We start from the raw sequence: 27,552 nt of genomic DNA, 5'->3' as shown, positions 1-27,552 counted from the left end.
AGGACGTCCTTGCCCTAGTTCCCAGCACCCAGTTGGTCGTTGCGGCAGCAGCATTTCTTATGACTCTGCCAGGCAGACAGGTCTTTGCCATCTTTCAAGTTCACCCCAGGACACCAAAGGGCCATGGTTGGTGGAGTGGGAGGGTTCTGGCACCAGTAACACTGGGGAGCTGCTAGGTTCCCTCCAGTGGAGGCCTGGGGTGGTGTGTGTGGGGGAAGCCACACACGAGTCCTCATGACTGTCTACCCAGGAGACAAGCATCTGCTCGTCAGAAACTGCACTGGGCATTGGGCACCCAGAGACGAGTGAGACATGATGTCCCTGCGGCACCCACATTGCAGTGGCAAGACTCAGACAGATCACTGTCAAACGTGCCAAGAGCTCCACCCAGGCATGCAGAGGGGGGCCGGCACTGACGGGTAAGAGCAGGGCCGGCGGTGGAGAGGGCATTCCATGCGCACTGACCGCGGCTAGAATGCCGGCTGTGAAGGCGACGGGGGCTGACCTGGGGGCTGACTGGGGGCTGCGGTGGGGGCTGTGGCAGACGAGCACAGACTTCAGCCCGGGAGCTCCAGCCCCACGCTGAGGCCCGTGGGGCGCCGAAGGGAGTGGTAGCATTCGGGTTTTATAAAGTACCCTTGGCAGAGCAGATGAAGGCCAGGAGCTGGGGGAGCAGTTAGCAGGACGCTGGCCCCGCACCCGGCCCTCTCCCCTGCAGGTTCGTGGAGGGCAGGCCCTCTGGCTGTGTGTTCACCACTATTCTGAGGCTGGACCCTCATATCCCATGAGAAATCTGTTATGGCTGAATATTTGTGTCTCCCTATGTTCATGTATGAAATCCTCCCTCTAGTGTGATGGCATTTCGAGGCGGGGCCGTGGGAGACGCGCTCTCGGGAATGGAACTAGCGCCCTTACAAGAGCCCACGGAGAGCTCTCCTCCCTCCGGCCTCGTGCGGACCCAGCAGGTAGGCCCTCCCAGACACCCCGCCGGCTGCCGCTCCAGCCTGGGCCTCCTAGCCTCCGGAACCGTGCGGTCAAGGGCTTGCTGTTCCATCGCCCGTCTGTGGCGCTGTAGTTACAGCATCCCCAGCTAAGACGCAGGGGAGGCCGCCCAGGAAAGGTGGGTGTCTTTGAGGGCACCTGCTCCAGGCGGGGCGGGGATGGGAGTGGGCGGGCCCGGGCCCAGCGCGGGGGCTGTGCCGGCAGAACGAGCTGCTGCCCGCGGCGCTGCTGCCCGGGGCCCTGGGCCGCACACCCCTCAGGAGTGGCTGTCCTTTTCTGCTGGAGTCACTTGGCTCCCTCTGCCGGGTGTCATCTTTGGTTCACAGCCTTGCAGGGCAGCAGGGGTTAGTGACGGGGACGGATCTCGTGTCTGGGGCCGGTGGGCCACCAGACCGCTGCCTGCAGCCTCCTGGCTCGCCGGCAGCCCCTCCCCATGGGCCCCCTGCCTTTACATTTGAGGGTGATGGTAAAGTCACTTTGAGGGGGAAACAAGGGACCCCGAAGTTCTGTTTTCTTAAGGAAAGAGGAAAATAACTCTTTGACCAGACCAGAGTATGATTGGATTAAAAAAGTGTATTGGATTTCCAATACTAAATAAAAACATGAAATTATTTTTTAAAAAGCCATAGAGTTTACAGCATCAACTACAGAAAAGGCCAAACAAGTGCGCACAGCGACGAGTCCCCAGCAGCCCTCCGGGCCCCCCCAGGTGACAGGGCAAGAGACACATTTGTTTCAATTCTCCTGAAGGAAGCTACTGGGTGGCAGCTCAGCTAGGACATTACAAGAGACACAATGTTTAATTTCAAAACTCACAGAAGATGTAAGAAAATGTATTAAATCGTGAAAAGGTGCATTACAGAATAGGTTTCCTTTTTCTTTATTAAAAAAAAAAATCCCCGAACTTTGAACGTTATTTTATTTAAAAATAGGCCCTCCCCACCCCAGTTCTGTGGCAGTATCCAGGTACAAAGGCCCTGAGGGGACAGAGGCGTCAGGGTTCATGGGAGGGAGCGCCCCGAATACCGAGCATATTTCTTTGGGCAAAAGGTAAGAGAGTTTCTGGGGAATGTAGCCCTCCTGGCGTCTAGAGTGCTCTTTTTAGGATCGGTTTAAGTGCACTGCTTTTCCAGAATGCTGCCTGGCACCATCCACCGTGACCAACTAGCATGGCAGTAAGAGTCCCAGCATTGCACTTTTCATTGCCCCCAAAATAATAAATACAAAGAGTTCATCTTCTAGAAAAGCAAATGTGTGATAAGACCTAAAAAGGCAAAAGTAGCCAGTGTGCAAAGACAAGTGGGGCACCTATGGGGCTGGGGCAGTGCCAGGTGGGCTGGGGAACCCACTGGAGGCCTCAGCAGCTGACCTCTTCCCGACAAGCCAAAGCCCCATTTGCCTTCCACACTCTCTTCTGGGATTTGTTGGGAAGCAGGGCAAGATGCCTGAGGGTCAGCCCTGTACTTCTTCATAATATATTCTTAGTATTCTAAAAAAACCCTCAGCTCCTTACCTTAAGAAAAAACCCCTAAGAACTGTTTGCAAAGGCGCAGGTGTCTGCACGTGGCCAGGCCGTGGCGTCCCTCAGGAGTCTCTGCCACCATCTGAGTGGGGCTCAGGCTGAGCTCTGGGAGGGAGAAGGGGCCAGCTGCCGCCTCTGTCCCTCTCTGCTGTCCATGTCTTCTGCTACTTAAAGAACAATGTTCAGAAAGAAATATGGAGCCTCACAGGGACTGCAGCCCTCCGCCGGCCTCATTCCTGCTAATGGTTGTCCTAAAGGGCCTTGAAACATGGCCAGGAAAGGTGGACTGGCTGAGGACAGGAACTAGAGAGAAGCAAGCAGGCTTATGGGACATAAAGCTCTTTCCTTACCCCCCCACGTCCCCAAAGGGACCACACAGTAACAGCGGGAAAGGGTTTCCAACCTGTTCTCTGATTTCCCCAGAATGGGGTTGGGCTCTTGATCTGGTCTGTGTCACTCCTGCAATTGGAAATACAGCGCCTGACTCCTCCACATGCACATTCTTGCCAGGATACGAACAAGACACAGGGTGGCTAAATCCCTGAACCCACCTATTGCACAGAATTTTTTAACCAGACCCAAAAGAAACTCTAGTTGCAACTTAGTGACAATAGTGATGGCCATGCCAGGAAAGGACAATAAAGAAGACGCCTCTATTCTCTGCAGGCTTCTGGAAGAAAGTACAAGGACTGAAACATTCATAGGACCTCAGCAGCCCCTCCATTTCCTAGTCCCAACCCCCAGCCCACCCCCACCCCAATACTGAAACTGCACAGAAAGCAATGAACAAGTCTTTCCAATGTTACATTTCATTCAGATAGATCTGTCATCTCACAGTGATGGGAGGAGAAAGTCAGGCCTTTAATAATTATAATAAAAAAATAATAAAAAAAGCTTACAAACAGCAATGCAACATTTCCTCCCCTCTCAGTGACAGAACAACAGCTGGTAGAGGATGCAATGACTCAGAATTCAAAAATAAAAACCAAAACAAAAAACAAGCCAGCCTCCAGAACAAGCCGCACCGTCAATGACCTTCCCATACAGAATTCCAACAAGTAGTCAAACGTCAACCACTTGTGGAGAACACCACGGACTTCCTTGTTTTTGATAGTGTGTTTCTTCTGAAGGTAAAATAAAATAGGACACAAATAAAATTGTACATAAATGCCAATGTCTACACTCCATAAAGGCGATGCCGTTGCAGCACGAAGACACAGCCTGACCACAAGGTGAAATGTAGGTTGCACTTCTTGCCTCTTCCCTGGACACAAAATTTTGGCCCATGGTGCCCAGTCCTGCACGGTATCAGCAGGTGAAGGGAAGCTGCCGGGACACAGGCTTCCTCCAGGCTGACCAGAAGGCAGGTGGCCAGGCCTGGGGCTGCCCTGCGTGGGCGCGGCAGTCCGCTGTCTACGCTGCCCTCCAGGGCTGACCTGTCGTGCTCTGTACAACTCCTTGTTCTCAAGGTTGAGTCCCAAGACTTCTAGACACAGGTGTGGATCATGTCCTGGTGAAGGGCATCACGCTGTTGTGATGGCGTTCAGGTCCTTCATGAGTCCTTCCAGGTGGGCCATCTCTTTGGTCAGCTCATCTGGTTCATAGCTCTGAAGAAAAGAGAACAGTTACTGTACATGAGCCGAGGAGCCGTCTAGAAGAGTCCAGAGAGGTCAAAGCATTAAAGTCAGTGGTCAAACTGCCCTGAAAGACTTGGCGACCGAATCCCAGCAGGCCCGGAAGAGTCAGACTGGGGGATGCACCCACGGTCACTAAGAACCTAAGGCAGTGGTCACTCGCTCCTCCTCTGCAAACACTCAGGGCCATGGCTACCTCACAGGCCGGAGGCCCCACTGCTCGCCCTGCTCGGTCCCTGTCACAGCCAACACGGTTGGTATGTCCCCTGGGCTCTGGGCCCAAGCTTTCCTCTTAGGGAGTCCTGTCCCTGGAAATGCAGAGGTGGGACACACTGACCAGGATGTGAGCGTGCAAGCTCAGGGAGACCCTGCTCATTTCTGTTTTGAGAGCAACCACGCAAGTACCTTCCCCCACAGCATCCTGGTCAGAAAAGATCATGAAGTGAGGCTGAGGGGTGAAAAACATGTGGATGTTCAAACCAACACAAGAGTCCCAGAGAGGGGAGAACTAAAGGGAAGGCAGGTAGATGGGTGGGGGGGGTGACTAGCTGGGCTGGCGTGGCAGCTCATCCATTTACACCAGCGTAAGTATGAGCAAAAGCAGACGAAAGCTCAGCACAGTTCCTGGCTCGGCACTGACGCTCAGTGCACGTCTGCTGAGCGACGGCATGGATCTGGTTTGCACCCTGGGGCCAGCACAGAGTATCAGCACGACCAGCACGCCCCCAGGACCAGCAGGCCCTGGGACACGCACCTGGACTCCCTGGCTGAGCTGGTGGCCCTGTGAACTTACGCTCTCGGAGTCCTCCAGCATCCTTGTGGTCTCCTGCACCTCTGGGGCGCTGGGAACCACCACTGGCATAGGAGGCCGGCTCCGTCCTAGAGTCCCGATGGAAGCTGTCTTCACCGAGTGAATGTGATGGTTCAAAGCTGGTGGGGAAAGGGCACCATCAGATGTGCGGCCCCACCTGCTCCCCCCCAGGCCTCACGAAGGCACCTAAGGTCTGAACGGGGCTTCAGGGTGAGGGACACACTGGACTCAGTGCAGAGACCCTGCTCTCAACAGGCACTGAAGCAAGACAGGAGAAAGCTGAGCACCCGAGAGGCCAGAGAAAACACCCCATTGGGCTCCAGGAAACCCAGCTCCTAAGTCCGGGGGTTTTCAAAGTGTGGTGGTTCAGGGACTCCTGCAGGCTGTCTGGGGGGTCAAAATGCTTTTCATAATAATATTAAGACATTCTGTGCCTTTGCACTGATCGGTAAACACGTGACAGTGGGTAGGACTGCTGGGGCCTTGGCACGGACTAAGGCAGTGGCACCGAACCGTGAAGGCGTCGCTTACATGCACTTGAGGTTTAAAAGAAGCTAGTTTATCTTAACGTCATTCTTAATGAAGTAGTAAAAATTATTTCACTGAATCTTGACTATGATTATGTCTTTTAAATATTCTGTGACAAAACGGAAGGTATGCATCAAGTGCTTCTATGTCCCAAAGCATGGTGGCCGCCTTACACACAGGCAATGCAACAGCTTGAGCTGCAAGACGATGCTTTTATTGTGGAACACCAGTGATGGTTCAAAAGGCTGACAAACTGGTTATTCAGACTTGAGCACCTGGCAGACATTTTCTAGAAAGTTAATGAAGGTAGTCACTTCAAGAATTTTTTATTGTTAATGATAAAATGTAAGTTTCAAGTAAAAACTAAAAGCTTTCAAAACTTGTATCTGCCACCATGAACCTGAGAGCTTCCCCAAACTCAAAGACTTTGGTGATATTAATGGATTTATTTTTAGATATTGTAAAATGGTATGTATCAAGATTTGGAAGCTATGTATAACTTAGTGAACCACTGTTTTCCAAATAACCCATATAATTCAAAGGACAAGACAGATGGATTTTAATGGAACAGAGTACAAGTAGTTCATGGTCACGTTTCCTGTTCCATGTTACAAACAGCCCTATAGGAAACTATAATTTGTTGAGTTTTGCTGTAGTATGAAAAAGAATACTCACAGGTATCTGATAAAGTTAAAAAAATACTCTTCCCTTTTCTAGTTACATCTGTGAAGACAGATTTTCTTCTTTTTCAACCAAAAACAGCGTATTGCAACACAGAAGCAGGTTTAAGAATCTGTCTCCTCTTAAGCCAGACATGAAGGAGATTTGCAAAAATACAAGACAGTGCCACACTTCTCACTATTATTTTTGTTTTGAAGAAGTTATTTTTCAAACATATGCTATTTATTTTAACATGATAGACTTATTGCTATTTAAAGTTAATAATATAGTTTAAAAATTGGTTTTAATTTTTAACACAGTAAATACTGACAGGTATAACCCACATGAAGAAAAGTTCTTTCATGGCATCAATAGCTTTTAAGCATGTAAGTGGGTCCTGTGACCAAAAGCCTGAAAACCCTTGACTTACTCTGAAATGAACCATCATAATGGATAGTAATGTCGAAGGATGGGGGAAAGGCATGCCTCTGAGGTCAGGGAACTTCTGTTGAGCCATATGAACTTGGAGAATTGGCTTCCTTTCACAGGGGTCATTGCACATCCAAAGGTTCTCCCTTTTTTCCAAGTCTTGGCCTCTCTGACCTTCTCTAGCTGGCAGGCAGTCTGTGTGGTGAGGCGATTCTGGGGGGATGAGCAGACTAGACCGGCTGGTCAAACCTAAGCCATTGAATTTTACTGCCAAGGGTTCTGCACCCAAAACACAATTCAAAAAGTCAGCCAGCCCTCAGTCCCTGCCCAATTATTCTCTGGTTCACATGCATGCCGAGAGGACCAGTGCCACCCGGCCACTACACTGCGGGATAAGCTCCGAGAGATACACTTTGCTGTTCTGCAAAGAAGAGGTGACCTCGCTGTAGGCCAGGCGGAAGGGCCCCTCCGGGGGTGCTCCTGTCCTCACTCACCTTGTTGGGAGAGTAACGGTGTGCTTGGCAGTGCGGGATCATAGCCAGGGGGACCTGAAGGTGGGACTGCAGGCACAGCAAAGCTCTTCAAGGGGTGGGATGGGCGAACGTGCGCTGTGGGAAGACTCTGGCCTGAATCTTCCTCTTGGGAGCTGGCCAAGTAGGAGCTGCTGGTAGCACCTTCAGGATCCTGGTGGTCAGTACAGCATGTTTGAGACGAGGAGGCTGGCATGGTGTCAGTGCTGGGGGTGTTTCGAACAGATTCTATCGCAGGAAAGTCTAAATGTTAGCATTTATTTTACCATTAAACATATGCACATTCTAGGGTTCTGGTTACTTCTAGGGGCCTCTGAAACCAGCTCAATAAGCACTTAGGATCAATGCTAGTCCAAGGGAACACGGAGGAGCTCCACTGCCAAGGCTAAGAAATGGACTCATCTAAGAGTCCCGAACAACTTTGTCAACCCGCTGCTGGAATTATTTCACCAAGATAGCTCAGTGATCAACAATTTTACAGATTTAATGTTCTCCTCAGTCTTACTATGAAGCTAGGCTCTTGAGACCATTGTCTATTAAGAGGTATAAGTAAGTATAAAAGAAAATTAAAAATTTCACTCATTGATTGACAGTCTTAGAGACTGGCCTTCCATAGCTCAAATGTCTAGTCATCAGGCCGGGTCCCTGACAAGCACCACTCGGTCTCTGAGGCCTGGGGGGTCCTGCAGGAGAGGCGATGCCACAGGCCCTGCATACCCTCTGCAGACTGGGCACGTCCTCGCCAGAGCCCGCAGCTCAAGTGACATCTGGACAGGGAAACAGTCGAGAGGTCTGCAAACAGCTTTAAGACTATGCCGTAGGGAGGGTGTTTGGGCCCAGAGGGGGAAACAGCCGGAGCAGGCTGGAGTTGGGGCGGCTCAGGGAGAACAGGGCAACAATCTCAAAATACATGATGAGGGTCAGAGTCGTTCCGGAAGGCAGCATGGGGGGCGGGGGGGGGGCAGAAAAAGCCCTGGCTTTGGAGTCAGAAAGACCTGGACTCTAATCCTGGCATAGCTACAGGAATTTGGCAGTCACTGAATCTCTCTGAGTTCAGTTTCCTTACCCATGAAACAGGGAGAATAACATAATTCACTGAGGACTAACTGAGATGTATGAGAAGTGCTAAACATGGGGCCTGAATAATTGGTGAGATTCTTTTCTTTGTAAATGGCTGAAGGCTTACTCTGAGTCAGGCACTGTGCCAACTCTTCACGCCCGTGGCCCATTCAGCCCTCACAGTAACTCGAAGGCACTGGGAGCTAAGCAGGGCCAAGAACACAGCTACAACGGGCAGGGTGGTGATCTGAATCCCGCTCCCTGACTCCCACGTCCATGCTCTGAACCACCACACGCCACACTGCCCTTGAACGCCCAATGCCACCTGCCCCGACCCTGCAGGGGAGGAAGCAGTACCCAGGTCCAGGGAGACCACATGAGGAAGACCTTTTAAACAGCGTGAGCCAATGTAGAACATCATCCCTACCCTGAGGAGGGGCCCGGAGGTCACCACCTCGGGGCAATAGGCTGCACCAGAGGCAGCCTGAAGGAGGGCTTCCCCTGACTCTTAAGAGTCCTCAAGCTTAAAAAAGGCCTTTTAAGTAGTAGTGCGTGAGCAGCCCGCAGAGATCCAAGCTTCTTCCTAGCCTTTGTTGCTGAGGTAGCAATTAGTGTGCTCCATCGGGCTCGTAGGAGACAGGCCATGCCGTCATGAGGGTTACCCCCTTAGCTTAAAGGTCTTGGGTCTGAGGTATGAAGGACTCACACCCCCCCCCAAAGTGCCAAAAGCCGGGCTGTGACAGCTCAGGAGGGAAATTATGCTGTAACTAAAATGTCTGTTTTGGTGAGGGGCCTGCCTACTGACTGGAAGTTCACACTGCCAAGGGTCTGCACAAGCAGGAAGGGCTCTTGCTGCACCAAGCGGTGGCGGCACAGCAATCGTCCAAGGAAAAGACACAGTAATTGCTCTCGAGGGCAAGGAGCGCCCTAGCCAAGTCCTAGTCATGCCTAGCCTGCGGCGTATGGGGCTTGTGCAACACTGGGCTTTGAAGACACAGGAAAATGCAACAATGCAACAGTAAGAGAACTGTGATTGTTTCTAGATATTGCTCTATGGTTCCAGTCCATCTTCAGTGATGCTCTATCACTAGTTTCACCTTCTGGTCATGAAAGCAAGGAACCCTGTAGTAACGCGAATCATTGCCTTCTCCTCTTTACTTTTCTGCCTAAATCCGTACAGAAAGCAACTTTTACCAACAGACCTCTGGATGAGTCTGGGCGGGAGCTGTCATTCTTCTTAACAACCTTCAACCCCCTCCTAATCCAGAAGGAAGGAGGAGGGAGCTAATCTGATTGGAAAGAGGCTACTACGCCCTCAGGCAGACGCACATCCTAGTGGGTGGGATTCCTCTGCCTTAAAAATGGAGCAACAGGGTAAGGACAGAAAAACTGCTTTCTAAGAGCAGGTTTGGAGGGCTGCTTTCTGGTCCCTGTTCTGTCTGAGACTGTGTTCAGGCAGACTTAGGTTCTCCATATAACCTTTTGTAGACTGTCTTTCCCTAAAGGCAGGACCCTAAGCCTGTACTTGGAGGGAGATAGTAAGAAGGCCAGTTTCAGACATGATTCAAGCAGTGTTCCCCAAACCAAGTAAAGGTTTAGGAATAACTTTGGGAGTTGTCAGGTGTCCCTTAATAAAGCTTTCATCTTCTCTTGATCTGTGTGTTTATAATTGATCAAAACTTAAAGGAGAGGGGGTATTACTGGCAACCCAAACCTCTAGCATGAAGTTTTGAGGTTCTTTTAAAATGGAATTCACTTAAAATTCTTTTATTTCCAAGAACCACCAAAACTCAGTTCTACTAATAACATTGTAACTATTAATAGACAAGTTTCAAATGATGGAAAAAAAAGAGCATGTTATATATATGAGAAGTTACTAGATTTGCTAGTATAAAAAATTAATTTACAATGACTAACAAAAGTATTTATTCCATTTATTGTCCTCTCACCTTCAGTATTTCCTCCTTTACATGTGTTGTTAATGCTGTGTTTTAAGACTTCCAAATTGGAATTTGACAATGTATTTCTTTAAATATACTACCGATTGTTAGGTTAATTTCCTATATGTTCCCTAGACATGATCTACGCTTGTGCAGCCCTTTCTAATTTCAGCGATCGGCTAGGCAACCTGAGGTCTACAACCTGCACAAACTCAGTGTGGCTGCTGGCCCCACTGCCCCAGGATGCTCTTCCTGCTTTTGTCCATAGCACAAGTAGGAAAGTAAGACCTAACACAAGCAGCACCTTATGGGCCTAGGGACCCTCCCCACACCAGGGTGACTGGGAGGCAAAGGCAACCCCTAGTGTCTGAAAATCACCCAGAATGAGTTTTCCTTTCAAACTGGAGGATTACAAAAAAATAAACAAACTGAAAATATGATTGAAGTAAGATGCAAGTAGATGGAACAAGATGGTTATGTGATCAGTATTACTGTTTTTACTGCAAGAGCACCTTGCACCAAACTCTTAAAACTTAGGGAGAAAAATGGGGTGAATTTTACAGAAACAAATTTGAGTCAGTAAAAGAAATGTCATAATAAATAAGTAACACTGAGAAGAACTCCAAATCCTTCTAGGCACGACAAGTCTGTCTTTGTCCCAGCTTGCCAACTCTTTTGGAATGTTTCCAGCTGGGGCTCGATCCTCATCTCTCACCTGTGGAATTGGCCCTGTCTGAAAGGGACATGGATGTGCCAATGGGCCATGGGCTGCCCGGGTGGTAGAGATGACTGCGAGCTGGAGAGGCGAGGCTGCTGGAGTGGAAATGATGGTGAGGGTTATCGAGGGAATGGATGGGATGGGCACTAATCACAGCTGTGAATGAACACAAGACAGAGAAATGCTTAACATGCTTGCACAGACACACACAAATCACAGTTCAAAAGCAAAGCCCTCCTCCACCCCCCCACCCCCCCACATAGCATAACCAGTCCCTTGGCTTTCTGGCAGCAGCTGGCTGGATTTGGACAATCAGCCATGTGTTTTACATTTGTTTTAACACACCAACACACTCCTATGCATATGTCCACACAGACCCCAAAAGGTCTAAGGAATATACACTAAAATGTTAATGGTAATTAGCTTGTGGGGAAGAGTGGTCAGGATTTAAAAACACTTTTTCTTTTGGTTTATCTGTTATTTTCTAATGGGTTACATGAGTTATTGAAATATCTATTTGAATATGTCACAAAATATAAAACCAAAAGCAAACAGATGATAGTTTAGGTCTCTATTTTTTTTTTCTGGCTAAAAATATAGAAGCCCCTTCCCCACTGAGTATATTCCTAGTTCATTCTGCCTTTTCTTACTTGTTGAATGAGCCATGCAATAGGTATTTAGGCTGAATGAACGAGAAGCTGTGTAATCAGTTTTCACATCTTAAAAGGAATGCAAATGGAATTGAGCTCTAGTGGTCTAGTCTGGCACTAAAAGCAAGAAGCCAGGCTGATGGCACCATCTTTTATTGCACCTTTGTGGGAGCTTAGCCACATCCGTCCATATTTTAAAATGTAAATGGATCTTTCCTCTTTCCCTCTCACACTGGCTAAGGAATCTAATTTTCTGCATTTAGCTAACAAATCCAAATTTCCACATATATATTCCATACACAACTTTCTAGGAAGATAAGGTACTTCTTTAGTGAGGCTTCATGATCAATCCCAGGGAAATAAAATCAGCCCAGTTTGGGAATAAAGTTTTCTTAGGTTATTTCCTTACAGCAGTTGTAGAACCAGAATGTTTAAGATAAAGATAATAAACACTAAAGCCCCAAATAGGCAAACAGGTGGGGGTTGACTAGGAACCCAGGGGTCTCTTTTTCTCTAAGCGAGGGCTTCACAAACTTTGTGATAAGACTTAATTAGCCTTCGGAGTCTATTAAAATCTCTTCTGTCACCAAGGATTTCCCTAGATCTCTGAGTGCCATCCAACATTACTTTGGTGAAGAAAAATCCATTAATAAGATAAATTCCTTTATTGTTTAGCTACCTCCTGTCCCGGCCACGTGCAACCACGCAGGCTGCACAAGCAGCCAGGGACTCTGGGGTACCGCTGCCCCTCTCCTCCTCCAGGTCTTGGGGACAAGACAGGAGCGTGCGCTGCTCCCAGAGACCAGAAGGCTCAGGTGGTCCTTTGGAATAAAACACAACTTGGAAAAACTGGCTGAGGAGGGTCCTCAGGGCGGCGCGGGAGCCAGCATTCCCTCTAGGGGAAGACGGCGTGCTTCGGAATCAGTGTTTGCCAGAATTAAACACTGATCACAAGGATGAGGGGAACACCTTCTGGTTTTTACCTAGTAAGTGTAACCTAGAAGCATGCTAGGCATAGAGGACTCTCACAAAACAAAAACAAAATTGACTCTCTCTCCTTTTTTTAAGGCATTTCCAGTTTTTCAAATAAAATGACATGAAAGTATCTGTCTAGAACATACTCAGCAATCGTTAGCTGTTAGCTGAATCAGAACCGAATGCTTCGTGCAAGGACTTGGACTGAATTTCATCTAGACACCAGCAAGCCCTTCCTAGCGGGGCTCAGCTATTAAAGACCAGGGTAGGTGGTGGTGGATAGAGACTCCAGGAAAGCCCAGCTTGAAAAAAGAACTGCTGCCTGTGGGGAAAAGGGTGTCTCAAAGAAGACGACAAGTATACCTGGATACCCGATTTCAGCGTCTTGAATTAAAGATTCTACTCACCCACCCAACTGTTGAGGCACTAAGTAAATAATATTGTATATTTAAGCATAGCCCTTCCTCAACACCAAAAAAAGAAAAGAAAAAAGGAATAATATCTACTGGTATAACATATATTTTCTCCTTAATGTATTTAAAAGCAACAAATCTAGGAATAGGAATAGTCAAACTTTACAAGTTTAAAAAATAAGCCAGTTCATGTAAGAACTAGTCTTACACAAAACAAGCGGTCAAGCCACCATCTTCTTATAAATCAAAAGCAGCTGAAATGGATTGGCTTACTCTTCTCAGACATGACTGTTTTGCTGTTTTTAAACCTGGAGACCCTCTCCACTGCACCTCTTATAAGAGGGAAGCCACGTTTTTTTCCCGCATGCCTCCAAGTACAGGCTCTTCTTTTCATCATGGACCCTAAGCAAAAACTACCTTGTGCAGAAATGACCTACTAATCAATCGGTCTTTACTTTCAAAGATGACTTACAGGATCCAGTGCCTACATGTCTGTGCACAGTGAGTATGAGCTCGTGGGTGTGTACAGACATTTAAACGCTTGGGAGTTCCACCGGTTTCTAAGTATAGGGTACCATGGTGAACCTCTTTATGCGTAGGATATCTGTGGTTATTTAAATCTCTGTCACTTTTTTATAAGTTCTGAAATGAGCATCTTTTAAGTAATGAATAAAAAATTCAAAAGTTCAATTTAGGTTAAATTGAAAAGCAATCTGCTTTCAGGATTTGAATTTTGGCATCTGACAGTGTTTAGGCCTCCTGGCCTACTGTTCAGCTTAAGAGCAAATACTTCAAGATCAAATCGTTTTTAAAACTTGGTATTGGCAGGAAAGTGGCTTCTTATCACTGTAGGAGGCCCTGTGGACCCTCAATTGGAAGCCACAGTGCTAGTGGTCTGAAAGGCTTCCTTGCCTTGAAAACTGATAAGGGAGAAGCAGTAGTTTGAAAAGGAAATTGGTTTATCCCATTGCTTTCTGTTTTTTAATCATGATGTTTAACTGATTTTGAATTTCAAATATTATTAAAGGAGGCTGGGTAATTTTTATGCTTATCAAAATAACGCATGGGTCAAATAAGTTTGAAAAATATTGTTTTAAAAACTCTATACTATAAGCCTAAAACTCCTCTAAAATATAATATCTATTAATAAAAAAATCCACAGGTGTCCATCAACACTGAACGTGTGTCAGAAGTCTGGAATACTGTGACATCTGGTCATCCTCAGCCTCTGGAAGGATGCTTCCCCGTTTCTCCTGTAGAGGTGCTGTGCACTTTTAGGGAGACTGAGGGAGTTTCTCTGAATCCCAAGAGAATGGGGAAGTTGGATGTTTAGCTTATTTACTGATAGAAGCTAGTCTCAAGAATAATATTAATTGTAAAATGTGGCAAGTGGTACCAAAGCTCTGGTAGATTATCTTGTGTTAGATCAAGTGAAGTCCAAGAGATCATTCTTAGTTGTTCCCCAACATGACTGGATAGATTGGCAGCACTGGGGAAAGAACAAGCTTTTAACTTACGCTGGGGTGGCTGGGAGTCAAAGGGCATCATCATTTTTGGTCTCATTCCCCGCCTTCCAGCCAGTGTAGACATGCTGTCCTCTGATTCATGCCCTAGATGTCAAATATGGAGGTTAGTTACAAGTTAGGCACACCCTAGGCTCCTGAGCAGCCTCAGCAGTAAAATCTTTCTAGTGGGGGATTTAGGACTCACAGACAACATAATGGAGACAAGGTGTTTCTGCAGGGAGTGAAATAAAAGAGCAGGATGTCCCTGCTAGGAGTCCCTGCAAGGAGGCAGCGCAGTTGGCCCAGTGCTGCCTACCACGTTTCAGTGTGATGTCTGTGAGGAAGCGCATCCAGGCACTCTGAGCACAGTGGGCTGGACTCCAAACGGAAGGGGCAGAATGAAATGCCCGGACATGGGCTGGGCTGCCTCAACTGCTTGAGTATTAGGTAGGAAGCCTGCTGAGAGACCTAAAAGACCTACAAGTTGTCTCACTTGGATACAGAACCTGTCCCCCATAACAACCAGCTATTCTTCATCAGATGTTGACCAAATCCCACAGTAGTCATTTCTTTAAAACTAACCTGTATAGAGATCATCAAATTAAGGCAACCTTAGAAAACAGAGAGGGATTTATGTGGAAATAGTCTCCCAGCATTTGGGCAAAACCTGCACCTCTGTATGAATTCCGCCTTTGATGGATGTTGCTGTCCATGGAATTGTCAACCGGCGTGATATCTTGAGAGTTCCGAGGAATCGGAGTATCAGTCATGATGGGGTTTGGGTCTGGAGACTTGTCTATGGGCTTCAGCTCCAGTCTCTCGTGATGGATCCAGAGGTCAGGGGGTTTGACATCTTTGGAGTTCCCTTTGTACTTATGGGAGCCGTTCACTGATTTGCAAGCAGCTCGTTTCCTAGGCACAAAATTAAGATATTTAAGAAGTAGTTCTTTTGAACATATGTGTCAAAAGGCTTGAATGATGAAAACTTCCCTTCTAGAGATGCTTCAAGCAAAGGCAGAAACTAAACACAAATGAAAAAGAAAGCCAGAGGCAAGGAGTTTACTTCTGGCAACAGTGAATTTATCTCTGTTTTGTCCACACACTATTTAGAGATACATACAAGGGCGTATTTTAAGACTTCCCTGTTCTTTTGAGTACCAAGAGATTGCACAGCATTTTTTAAATCAAATAATCTCTAAAGCAGAAGGTCCTTCCACAAGGCTCCAATCAATACAGGAAGGTCATTATCAACAGAACAGTGGAGTAGAGGTGGAGTCCATGGCTTATAAAGAAGGGAGGGAGCAACATTTCAGGCAACCCAAACTAGGACTTCCAGCTGGTAAAGTCAAGAACAGGGATGACAGTGTCTACTTCCCTGTGCCTTAATTTCTCCATTCACTCACCCCCTCACCCACTCAGTAAGCATTTATTAGGTGTCTATAGTATGTCAGACCCTGTGCTGGACTGCTGTGGCCTCAGCACAACCAGTCAAGTGAGGAAGACAGATAGCGAACTATATTAAAGTGCTCGAAGCCTAATGAGATGCTGAGCATTACAGTGACCTCTTCATAGTTGGACATAAGGTGAACAGGCAAAACCTGGAGGCAGAAATGACATTTAAAAAGAGATGCAAAGGGGGCAGGGCAGAGCTACATTCCAGATAGTGGAATCAGTTTACATCCAAGCCCCGAGGTAGAGAGCAATGGCCCAGTGTATTAGAGGGATCGTGAGGACTCTTAAGCAGGGGCGGTACGGCGGACCACGGCGAGAACGACATGCATGACGCTGGAAAGGCAGCCTGTCAGGTCATGCAGGGCTTCTGGAAACATGCCAAGAGTTGAACTTCCCTCTGTGAGTAATAAGAAACCACCAAATGGTTTTAAGCAGGAGAATAAGGAGACCAATTTTGAGTTAAAAGTTTATAATCAACTATGAAAGGAAGAATGATTCATGGGGTGGGGGACAGAACAGGAGACTAGCTAGGATGCTACTATAATAATCTAATGGTGACCCTGGATAGAGGAATGGAGAAAAGGAGCATATTTGGCAGTTATTTAGGAGATAAAGATGACACGATTTGGTGAATGAAAGGACATGGGATGAGGTGGTAGTAAAAAGCAACAGGAGCAAAGGATGCCAAGGTTTCTGGCTTAAGCCATTTACTAACACTGGGAACAATGGGGTCAGAGCGGGCTTGACAGGAAACTAGTTTGAACATGCTTATGCTTTTTTTTTTTTAATGCAAAAACCTTTTATTTACCATTTATATTTCTTCTCCCCATTCCTATTCCCCAATCTGGAACCCAGCCAACTCTTAAGCCTACCTGCTGTCTGGTTCTTGAAAATTAGGGCCCTGGGGATGGTTGGGGGTTATGAGAGGTGGGGGCCTCTGAGCCATTCAAGAGGAGATGTACAAGAGGCAACTGGGTACCGAGTCTGAGACTCGGAAGAGAAGTTAGAGAAGTACAGGAGGGGCTGGGATGCAGACAGCGAATGAAGCCACGGGAGTAGCTGTCACTTGGGGAGAGCACAGAAGGGAAAGAGGGCAAGTCCAGGCCCAGGCCCCGGGGAGTGCCTCTATCTGATGGCTGGGTGGGTGGGAGGGAGGGACTGTGGGAAACAAGACACAATCATGATGTACAAGAGAAGAGAATGTATCCAGAAGGAAGGAGGTGCTGGCTGTGTTACATGCTGTTGAGAGACTAAATGAGGACTGAAAATGTCTGTTGGCTTTTGCAATATGGTGAGCTCAGCAAAAGCAGTGTGGGTAACGTGGCAGGGGCAGGATCCGGGGGAGAGGACCGCAGCACAAGGAGGCATGAGGTGGGAGGACAGACAAGTGAGTGTGGGCAAGTACCTGAGAAACCCCTGGTGAAGGGAGAGGGTTTGTAAGCAGCCAGTGGTAAGGGCCGTGAAGCAGAGGAAAGGTTGTAATTATAATTATTTCTTAAGAAGGGAGAAGTCTGAGCACACTTTGACTTTGAAGGGACAGAGCCAACACAGAGTGAGAGGTTAGCTGGGCCAGGGAAAAGGGTAACAGCAGGCAGAAGGTCTTAGGAGGATGGGACAGACACTGAGATCCTGAGTGTCTGGATCTCAGCACTGGCTTCAGACAGGAGGAAGTACACTTAGGAAGCGGGAGAAAATGATTATTCCAATGTAGAAAGGCTTTTAGGTCGGGTGGTGGTGTACTGAGGTAGTTCTCATCTGTTGAGAGTACGGAGCTCAAATGGAATGCACTGGGGAACAGTGAGGGGCTAGGCACTAAATGCTCTGTCAGCTTGGAGGTTCTAAGTCTATAGAAGAAGAAAATTATTAAGAAAAATCACATTTTTTGGTGGTTGACAGAACACTTGGGAAGCAGGTCACTGGGGGAGGGGAGGGCCCTGTGAAGACTTGATGTAATTATTTAAACAAAGGGCCCCAAATCCATAGGACTTGCAGATTCAACTACAAGCGCAAAGTATGAAGCCTGGTGCCAACTTGTTTTCCTACCTCTCAATCTGAAGACTAAGTATTTTTTGTTTACTTCGAATTTCAAATCCCTTAAAGCACTAAGGAATGCTGTCATTTTTAAAAGATTCTTTTAAATAAAAATCTCAAGATTTCTAAAACTAGATATAAAATCAAGTTCATAAAGACAGACAAATGTGAAATGCTGAAAAAAGAAGCTTGCAGAAAAAAATGTAATCTTTGCAGGTCACAGGGAGAGCTGTGAGAGGCAGTGAACAGGAGGCTCATAAAAGCAGACCTCATTCTCCTGGAAAAGTGGTGCAATGCAAGCTATAGAAAGCTTTATTTGGGCAAAACAAATAAAGATTAAAAGCATCACGTAACCTACACAAAAGGACACACAACCATCATCAGAAGCAGTTACAGGGTAGCTTGTACTTGTCCTCTATACTGAAAACAAACAAATTTAGCGTCACTAAGTACATGCATCCTTGCCGGGGGCAGACCAAGTCTGACGGATGATCACAGACATGAATTGCTCTTTCTCTTTTATGGGGCAATACCTCCATCTTATGATCTTTTAGGGTATTGCAGCTAGAGTCATTTTACTGGCCATACTGTGTTTTTTTTGCTACTAGAGGTAACTCAAGAATATATATATATTTTTGCTGTTTTACTGGCCAGATATATGAGTTGAATGTAATCTAGGGTCTGGGATTCTCTCTAGTTTAGAAGTGTAGGCTGTTACCAAGCACTACATAACTGAATCACCTTACTATCTATCTGCTCTAGATAATTAGCCACAAACCTCAAAATCCCAGAGGTGTTCAGGGCTAGCAGCCATCTGCCCTCTCTGTGAATTTGATATGCTGATTGTAAAAGATTCTTTCCTACTCATTAAATCAACACCTCTCTTCCCCAGCCCCTAACCAGTCCCAAATACAACTTCCATACTTGGTAGCAGTTCTTTCAAAATATTCTTAAACTTCAGATTTAGAATAAGAGGTCTATGGTTTTCTTCCATCTCAGCCGGCGTTTGTGCCACGGTACAGCCTGTAAGAACGTCCCAGAACTCTCTTGCATCTGGTTCACTGTGCACATGAAGAGACAGTACCCCCAGCAGCTACCAGCAAGGCAGGACACTGTCCTCTTTGCTTTCCAGATCTAGGCTCTTATTGGCTCTGAGACTTGAGAGGTTGTGTTAAATATGAACTATGGCTATTTGGCAACTCTGTCCCTGGCTTCCTGCTGGGTTTGGCCAGTGGAAGGCACAGGCAAGAGACTGGGAGTGGGGGAGTAGGGGGCATTTCTCCTCCTGGCCCCTCTCTGATAGTCTAGAGGTTGGCAGTGGTTACACTTCTACTCCCACACACAGCTCTGTCAGGAGGCCACCTCCTACTGCTTCAGACCTCAAATGGCTCTCTTCTTCAGAAAGAACGCTTGCCCTCTCGGGCCTAAGGGTGACAGTGGCCTATCATTGCTGCTGGCCCTTGAACATTCCTGCCTGCTTACCCCTAACCCCACTTACAAACTGTAAATGGCCCCTCCGTTAACCTTCCATTCACCCCTCCTGAGTGTATCACCTCTTTCCTGCCAGGACCCTGACTGATGCACATTTCTAAGAAAAACCATTTTGCACTTCCTTTAAAAATATTTAAGATATCCCTTCTCATGTATTTTATGTCTTAACTCCATGTACAACCCCAAATACAGAAGTCACATAGAAGCAAAGGGATAGACACGAAAACCTACAGGCTACATCTGGTGTAGCCTACAGCTCCTTACTTTTTCTGGTGAGAGGAGGTGCGTCTGGTGCAAAAGACAGCGATGATCACAACCACCACAATGGTGATGACACCGACTGAAACAATGATGGCCAGCAGCACGTTACCGTCTAGAGGAGAGGTGGGGCTTCCGTGAGGACTGTTACTGCCTGGAGGGCAAAACAGTGTATTCGTTAGTGTTAGAGAATTCTAAACACACATACCATCAGGCCACAGAACCTTCAAGTGAGCTTCTTTGTAACACTTATCAAGGTGCCTCGTATAAAAGTGTCTCATGAGTGTGGCTATCTCCTCCAGATTAGGAATGTAAAGAGCTCAGTTTCTGCCCTACGTACAGTTCTCAGCACAGTGCCTGGCATGACCTCGGTGTTCAATAAAAACTTCTGAAATTATACTTGGACAAGTAAGGGGCTGCCCTTCTGGTATCTCATGTTTTACATAAATTTGTCTTATAAAGCATCATCTGTAAATCATTTAGTTTCCTGATTTTCAAAACCATTTAAAAATGTATACTCATAGAAAGTAAAAGGTTTTTCCAACATATAGACTGAAAAATAAAGTCTCTCTGATTTTATAAATATACAATCCATGCAGAGTTAATTCTCTTATTCAGTTTCAGGAAAAAGTACATTAGTGCATTAATTTGACAGGTATTTATTGAATGGTTACTATGTGACAGGCGTTGTTTTAGGTACCAAGGATGCAACAGTGAACAACAATGTGAATGTTTGGATGAGGATACCGGTGGGTAGACAATAAACAAACGAGAAATTGTTAGTTAGTAATAAGTGCCTTAAAAAAACAAAGTGAGGGAGATACGATACTCAGTGAATGGTTGGAAAAGCTTCTCTGAGGAAATGGCATTTGAGCTGAGATTTGAATGACAAGAAAGATTCTACCACACAGAGACCTGGAAGAAGAACAGTCAGGAGAGAGGGAAGAGTTCGTGGGAGGAGCCTAGGGCAGAGATGAGCTCGGCACGTTCAGGGAAGGGAAAGGCAGCCTGTGTCGCTTGAGTGGAGGGAGACGGGGCAGGTTAGAGGGAGGAGAGTGAGCAGAAAAAGAGATGAGGGCAGAGGCCAAACCATTCAGGACCTCGAGGAAATTTAGATTGTCTTCTTATTACTATTAGTTCCCCACTGCTTACAGGATTAAGTCCAAGCTTTTTATCAAGGCCTTTTGTAATCCAGCTCTGTTCTAAGTCCTGCTCTTCACTTCCTGAATCATGTTTCTTTGCTTACCACCTCGCAGAAGTTAGGCTCGCTCGTATCATAAATTACAGGAAATCCTACTACCAGGGGTACTTGATACCTTTCCTTCTAGTTTCTCTTCCTATTATCCTTCTAACCATCACGTCTGTACAATAATGGGATGAGCTGTTTTGCCAACTAATGAGTGTTCAGCCACTAGAAGTACTTGAGAAGTCATCCTACGAGTCCAGGATGTTGTGAAAGAAATTTCTACCATGAAGGAATGGCCTGGGAACCTGAGTTTTTAGAAAAGCTCCTAAAGTGATTCTTATATACAACCTGGCTTATAAACTTATGATCTTATCCAAACTATACTTCTACTTCTGTAACACTGGATTAGCTGACCTTCCGACTTTTGATTCTACAGTTTTAGCAGGGCTACACCTAAGCACAGTGCTAGATCTGTGCTGACTTAGGAGGGCTTAAGAGCTTATTCTACATTTCGTTCAATCATTTTTATCCTTTATTTCTGAGAAAAGAGGCAAGCAGATAAACAAATTGTATACACACTGACCTTCAATAAAATAACATTTTTATATCTGGGAAAGACTATGGAATTAAGGGCCAATAAAATTAGACCGTTATTAGGGCTTTACATAAAACTTTTATTAACATCAGTGCTGAACTCTGGGTCGGGTGTGGAGCAGGGCAGGCATCACAAATCAGAGGCTGGGAGCTGGGCTGTGCGAGGCATGCGGAGGTGGTCAGGGCAGTTCTTCCCTGCGTTCAACAAGAGACAAGTTCTCATCTCACCGCATTTGACCTTTAACTTCTGAGCTGGCCAAAAGCTCCCTTTTAAGAGAGAGCAAAAGTGAGCTGCCAAAAGAAGCATCAGCCCTCGTACCAGGGACACTGCAGTAGGCTGTCTCCTAAGCCTCACCTGACTCTTTTCTGACTCTTAGCTCCCAGCTCATGCTTCAGTGTCATCAAAGTGACAGAACATAAATATAACATGCATCCCAGGAAGAGAAATTCTGAAACAAAGTTCTAGAACTCAGAGCCTAAAAATTTATTGAAGCATGCAAATTTGTCTGGCTCTCCTAAGAATAGACTGATTTCACTTAAGTCTGGGCAGTACCACTTTTTATTTAAATAGATGTACACTAAGAGATCATTTTATTTGCACAGTTAGACTAAGAGTGCCTAGAGGACAAGACTTTCTCTTCTTTGTTTCTCTGGCAGGAGTGAGGAGACAGGAAGGGTCGTTTCTAGGAAGTACTTTGTGGACATTTTGCCATCCTGGATGCCCACCTCTGGCACAGAACCCATGCCTTTTAGTTTGTGTGTGATAGTGGAAAAAGCACGACCAAAAGTCAGAAGACCCGGATTTTGGTTCTAGGACTTCCATAACTACGGGTGGATCCAGGCACATTACTTCTCCAGAGTCTCTTAAATGTATAAAGTGGAAATCATGACACTTGTTTTCCCTGCTTCACAGTGTTATGAGGACCAACTATGATTTCACGGATGAAAGTAACTTACAAATGGTGAAGTTCTATAGAAGTGTCGTCATTTAAGCAATTAGGAAGCACCAGCTCCTAGGATGGTAGAACGATGGGAAGGACTTTCAGAATTCCCAAACTATATTAAACACCACAGTAAGTTGTGTAGGGAGAAACTGATTCTGAAGCACTCCTCCGGCTTGTTCTGTGTGATAGCCAATCCCATGAGACTTTGTTTTTGAAAGCAAGATTCCAATTCTTCTGTGGAGGTGGTGGGCAAAAGGAAGACTCATTTGTTTAGAATTAATCTTAAGTTGGATATGTGGGGAAACAAATTTTATTTATGGATCCTATAATGAATGGGTTTGCAGTGACTCAGCAAATATTTGCCAGAAAAATGCCTACAGCTAACTCTATTAAATAAAAGGAGAAAAGTAACACACTACAACTCACCACATACAATACAAAAGATATTTCAAGATTTCAAGGAGGATTGCATTATGCCCATAGTAAGCAAAAAAACAAAAAGCCACAGGAAGGGCTTTACCGCTCATGGGAGGTCTGTAGTCAGAGCCTATGTCCGGCAGCCGGCTTCCTTTTCCTGCAGACCCTGAGGCTGAAGGAGAAGAAATCATGTCAGTGATGACCCAGATTATTGGTGTGACAAGTCCACTTCACAGCTAGTGAGTGTTTTCTACAAAAAAATATTTTCAGTCTGCTCTGTCCATGAGAAAATGAGGTAGCACATAAACAGGGGGAAAAAATAGTCCAACTGTGCAAAGCAAACTAAAGTATAGCTTTCTATGCAGTGAGGCATCTGAAAGGCTGACAGCCTTCTTCCGTGGCTGTATCTAGAGTTTGACTGGATCGCCACTCACTGTTCATAAGGTGGCAACACACTATTTCTCTAGCCTGGGAAACTGTTCCTGAAAGACTGCTCAGAGCTTAGGGAAAAAACTTCTCTTAGAAAAGGAACCAAGGGGACCAGTTAGGTTAACTTCTGCATTAAAGAACTGGATGCTTCCAAGGGACCTGGAATACTGATCCGGCCTAATAGGTCTGTAGCATCTGGATTATTTTCTTAAATTATCAAGTTGCCTTTCCAAGTATAAAAGTTGTCCTAAGAAGGATCAGGAAGGCAAGTGGAAATTTAAGTTGGGTTCTCAGTTCCTGCTTGTCCCCTAACTATCCCGAGATGGAGAAACAGTCTTCCCTCTAGTTGCTCACAAAGGACACTCTCCTAATCCATCAGCACAGAACACAGTGAGGTTGCTGACTTCAGGCGTGGGACCACCTCACAAGCAGGCCTCAGAAAACACAAATACCAGTTTTTTTTTAGAAATTCATATTCTTGGATTTTGTTCTTCACACTTATAGAAAATTAGTTGCTTAGGTAAAGCAAATATAAGGAGTTCTTTTTGAACAAAGCAAAGGTATTCCTCCCTCCAAGGTTTGGGGCCAGAAAGCAATAGCATATTTCTCCTGAAGAGCCTGAAAGAATTGCAAAGTAAAAGCTGCTCTTCATGGTTAATGAAGTGCAGAGGTGCACAAGCTGCCTGCACTTGAGTGCCAGCTCCACCAGGTAGTAACTGTAACTTTTGACAAACTATTTAAATATTCTTTTTGGGTCTCCATTTTCTCATTGTCAAACGGTGATAATAATGGCATCTACTTCACCAAACTGCTGTGAAGATAAAATAGCAATTTAATCTTATAAAATATTTTGAATACTGCCTGACGCATAGTAAATATCCAGTAAATATTAACTACTGTTATTACAAGCATAATAAATCTTTAGGGGAGAATGTAATTTTTCCCCTTACAAGGCAGAGAGCATGAAGCTTCAAAAGAGCTATACATGAGAGTCATTTCTACAAGTAGAGCTTGACTAAGAAGCGCATACACTAGATGTGTTTCTGTAAAACACTACCGCTAATGTCAAGTATCTCTAAATTATCAGACTTGGAAGAAATTAAAACCTAAAGGTTTCTATAATGTAGTTAATTTAACAGAATAGATCTAGAGATGAAAATAATATTTTCTATGTTCCTAGAAGCTCAAAACCTTCAAATGGAACAGAAGTTCTTGGGTTTCCAAAAGGACCTATTCCACAGTTTAACCCAGTCCCCGATCCCTTTTCCACTGCCCATACTCATCACTTTAACTCCTTACTCTGTTGCAGGCATTCCTGCCGAATGGCACACGCCGTGTGTCAGGGTCCCCAGCACCCCTCTCACTATGAGAAAGCCTAGCTGCAGATCTAGCACTTGAACGGCTCTTCACATTTCAGTGGACTTGTCAGGCAGCCCACATTTAAGCCAAACTATCCAGAGTATCATATTATGTAAGTAATTGCCAAAGAACACATTTTGTCAATAAACTGGTGGTTTAATTTCTGTATTTCCCAACATTTATTCTTTTAAATTTAACCCATGAACACGAAATTCCAAGGATTAAACTAAACAACAAAAGTAAATAATAAAGAATTTTGAATGCCAGAGACATGGTGCAGCTAAGAATTGCACTGTGGTGGCTTGTCAAGTAAAATAAGAGAAGAACAGTGATCATATTTATATTCTGTGCATAGGCAGTATTGTTATTTTTCTATTCTCATGCTTAAGTCAAAGTTTCTACCTAGGGTGCCTTACACACACACACACACACACACACACACACACACACACACACTTTGCAGTCTCTTACTGTACAAGACTCACTGAATGCAAACACAAAGCCCTGAAATTTGAAACCTCAAGTTCTGACTCTTACTTGCCATTAATCCAGTACCCAAAACTTCATATTTCTAGTAACTACTCTTAAACCATGAAAGCAGCCATCAGATTTACTTTTACTACTCGCTCTTATTACAGAAAACATACCAATTTTAGCTGACTTTCCAGAGTTGAAAATCATCAAGTACAGCCGTCTCTCTACCATAGTAGTTAAGAGTTGAAAACCATGCTGACAGAGAATTTCAAGAATGGTGACACTGAGGCCCATGCTTCCTAAATTTCCATTTTAAATAGTTCCTGTCCTTTTTTAAAATGAGCAGATATATTTACGGCAAGAAATGGAAAAAGAGTTTGGAATTAAGCTTATGGTAAGGGAATAAACAGTACTAATTTTGTCAAGGATAATCATACAATTCAGTAGGGTAAATTTATAGATTCTTTGTTTGGGAGGAAAATAGGGTACTTGTTGAATTTGGTTACTGTGAATTTGACTCCAACTTCATTTAGAGATACTAATAAAATCCGAGATGATACAAATATGACAGATTGGCATGATTGCTCTCATTATGGTCCAAACCCTTATCACTGTTACAGAACCTCAGTACCTTGAAATCACAAAGGATAATCTGACCCACCCTTACGGCCAACCTCCTTCATCTGCAGAACTCAGGTTTATTAGACTCAGCTTTTTTCCCTGCCAGTCTACTTAGCTCCTAAGTAGGTTCCCCAGCTTTTCAGATATCCCACGTGCCACAAACATGGACTCAACTCCACTTTGGCCAATAAACATGTGGTTTTTGATACATAGTACTGATTGATTTTCAGAAAAAAAGAAACAAAACAACAAAAAGCTACTACTAGGTCACAAAGGAGAGGAAAGGGAAGAGAGGCCATCTACTCATTTACCTTGATCATTAGGCATTTTATCAGAGGAGTCCGCTAACAGGCCAAGCACAGGGGAAGAAAAAACAAGAGCAAGGATCACAAGCTTTGAAGATGGGACAGGCAGAATTTTTAAAGGAAAAAAATAAAACCCCACAAAGTACCAAACAAATCAAGTGTCACTTTTAGTACTAACAGAAAAGAAATCATATATGGTTTCCATGTTTCCATAGACTCAGTCCCCAACTAGATTTTATCCCTAAGCTTTCGTGGTTCAACAGTTTATCTTCATCTTCCTATCTAGAGTTTTCTTTAAGGGGTCCCTTTTAGTCTCTTTCTCTCTACCAAAGCCCACGAATAAGCCTTTCAGGTTAATAGCCTGTATGTGTTGAAAGAGAATCATCTATCACAGTAACATGCTATTACTCTAAATGGGAACCAAGAGAATCACATCAGATCTGACTGGTATACATTTTTAAATCACTATAATTCACTTGCCTCAAACAGCCTGGAGTCAAAGTTCTCTTATCTATGATATGGTTAGGCCAGTAACCTAGGAGCACTGACTGGGTCGTCACTGGGTGGATGAGGGATCATTCTGAGATAAATCTTTACACTGTGGCTCAAAAGCTCATCGTCAGGACTTGTTACATTATCCAGAGTCTCTATATGCTAAAGTGATATGTGCGCCCATAGTCCCACTAAACAGATACATAACGGAACTGTTTGGGAAAGTTTCACCTTTAGGCGTTCTGAATTGGACAGCTTCAGACATGGGCCCCATGCCCTTCGAGTTCCGGGCTTGGATCTTGAAGTAGTATGGCGTGTCAAGCGTTAACTCTTGTATCTGGTGCGTCAGCCTGTTTCCCACGACAGGCTCAATAACCCAGTCGTGTATCTCTGCATTCACATCTGTACTGTAATATATGATGTAACCTGTGCAAAGAGGAAGGGGAAAATAAACCTTATTCCTGCATTTTCTTTTGCAATCAGTAAGTCAATACTGATATATATGACAGCATATGTAAGTAGAGAACCACTTACTGATTAAACAGCAACGGTAAAATGCATTCAAAATGCTACATTAAAAACAACATAGAGAAAACCACACTTTTAACAGTGCCAGGCTGTAAGTTATCATCTATTATCAGCAGTTGAAGTAATAAAAGTAGTTAAGATAAAAATACAAAGTTTTCTCAGAAGCTAAGAAAACAACGCAGTCACTTCAACATCTTAATGTTTGAATAATGTACTCTTCAAGGGTCTACAATTAAAATGATGCAGTTTTGAAAGCAATAATGGCTTGTTTTAGTTCTCACCAATGTGATTTCCTAGGAGACAAATCGGGAGACGGGCAGCAAGCGTTGTCAAATTCTCCCAGACTTAGGCTGGGTGAGGTCACAGGGAAACGCCACCTGAGACCCCCACCAGAGGGCACTCGATCTCCGCGGCTGAGGCAGGAAGGGCCACAGCCACAAGCCTACCCGACGCACAGAGTGCAAAAATGCACTCACCACTAGTTACTAAAGACAAAGTTAAATGTAATTCAAGTTAAGTCATGCTTGGGTTTTTACATGGAAGAGGAAAATACAAAACCTAAAGGACAAAGACCAGGGATTTGTGGAAAGGGATT

General features: G+C 45.2%; 1 protein-coding gene across 11 annotated transcripts in view; it reads right to left on the bottom strand.

Moving 5' to 3' along the window:
• Window positions 1-1,555: 1,555 nt before the first annotated feature.
• The window catches only part of NEO1 (neogenin 1), a 242,085-nt gene continuing 216,088 nt past the window's right edge, over window positions 1,556-27,552 (bottom strand). For 4 of the 11 annotated variants that reach the window (XM_036907778.2, XM_036907781.2, XM_036907782.2 and 1 more), the window contains exons 21-29: window positions 26,661-26,855; window positions 22,853-22,921; window positions 19,615-19,762; window positions 15,050-15,288; window positions 14,389-14,481; window positions 10,831-10,989; window positions 7,081-7,344; window positions 4,952-5,088; window positions 1,556-4,131 (exon numbers count right to left, since the gene is read on the bottom strand). In XM_036907778.2, the coding sequence (XP_036763673.1) occupies window positions 4,048-4,131; window positions 4,952-5,088; window positions 7,081-7,344; window positions 10,831-10,989; window positions 14,389-14,481; window positions 15,050-15,288; window positions 19,615-19,762; window positions 22,853-22,921; window positions 26,661-26,855 (1,388 nt within the window). In that variant the 3' untranslated portion in view covers window positions 1,556-4,047. Of the gene's footprint in view, window positions 4,132-4,951; window positions 5,089-7,080; window positions 7,345-10,830; window positions 10,990-14,388; window positions 14,482-15,049; window positions 15,289-19,614; window positions 19,763-22,852; window positions 22,922-25,943; window positions 25,977-26,660; window positions 26,856-27,552 lie in introns of all 11 variants that reach the window. The other 7 variants (XM_036907777.2, XM_036907779.2, XM_036907780.2 and 4 more) reach the window with 3 other exon arrangements.

The sequence above is a fragment of the Manis pentadactyla genome, chromosome 11, assembly GCF_030020395.1.
Source record: "Manis pentadactyla isolate mManPen7 chromosome 11, mManPen7.hap1, whole genome shotgun sequence".
Classification (NCBI taxonomy): Eukaryota; Metazoa; Chordata; class Mammalia; order Pholidota; family Manidae; genus Manis; species Manis pentadactyla.
This window is presented reverse-complemented; position numbering and strand designations above follow the sequence as displayed.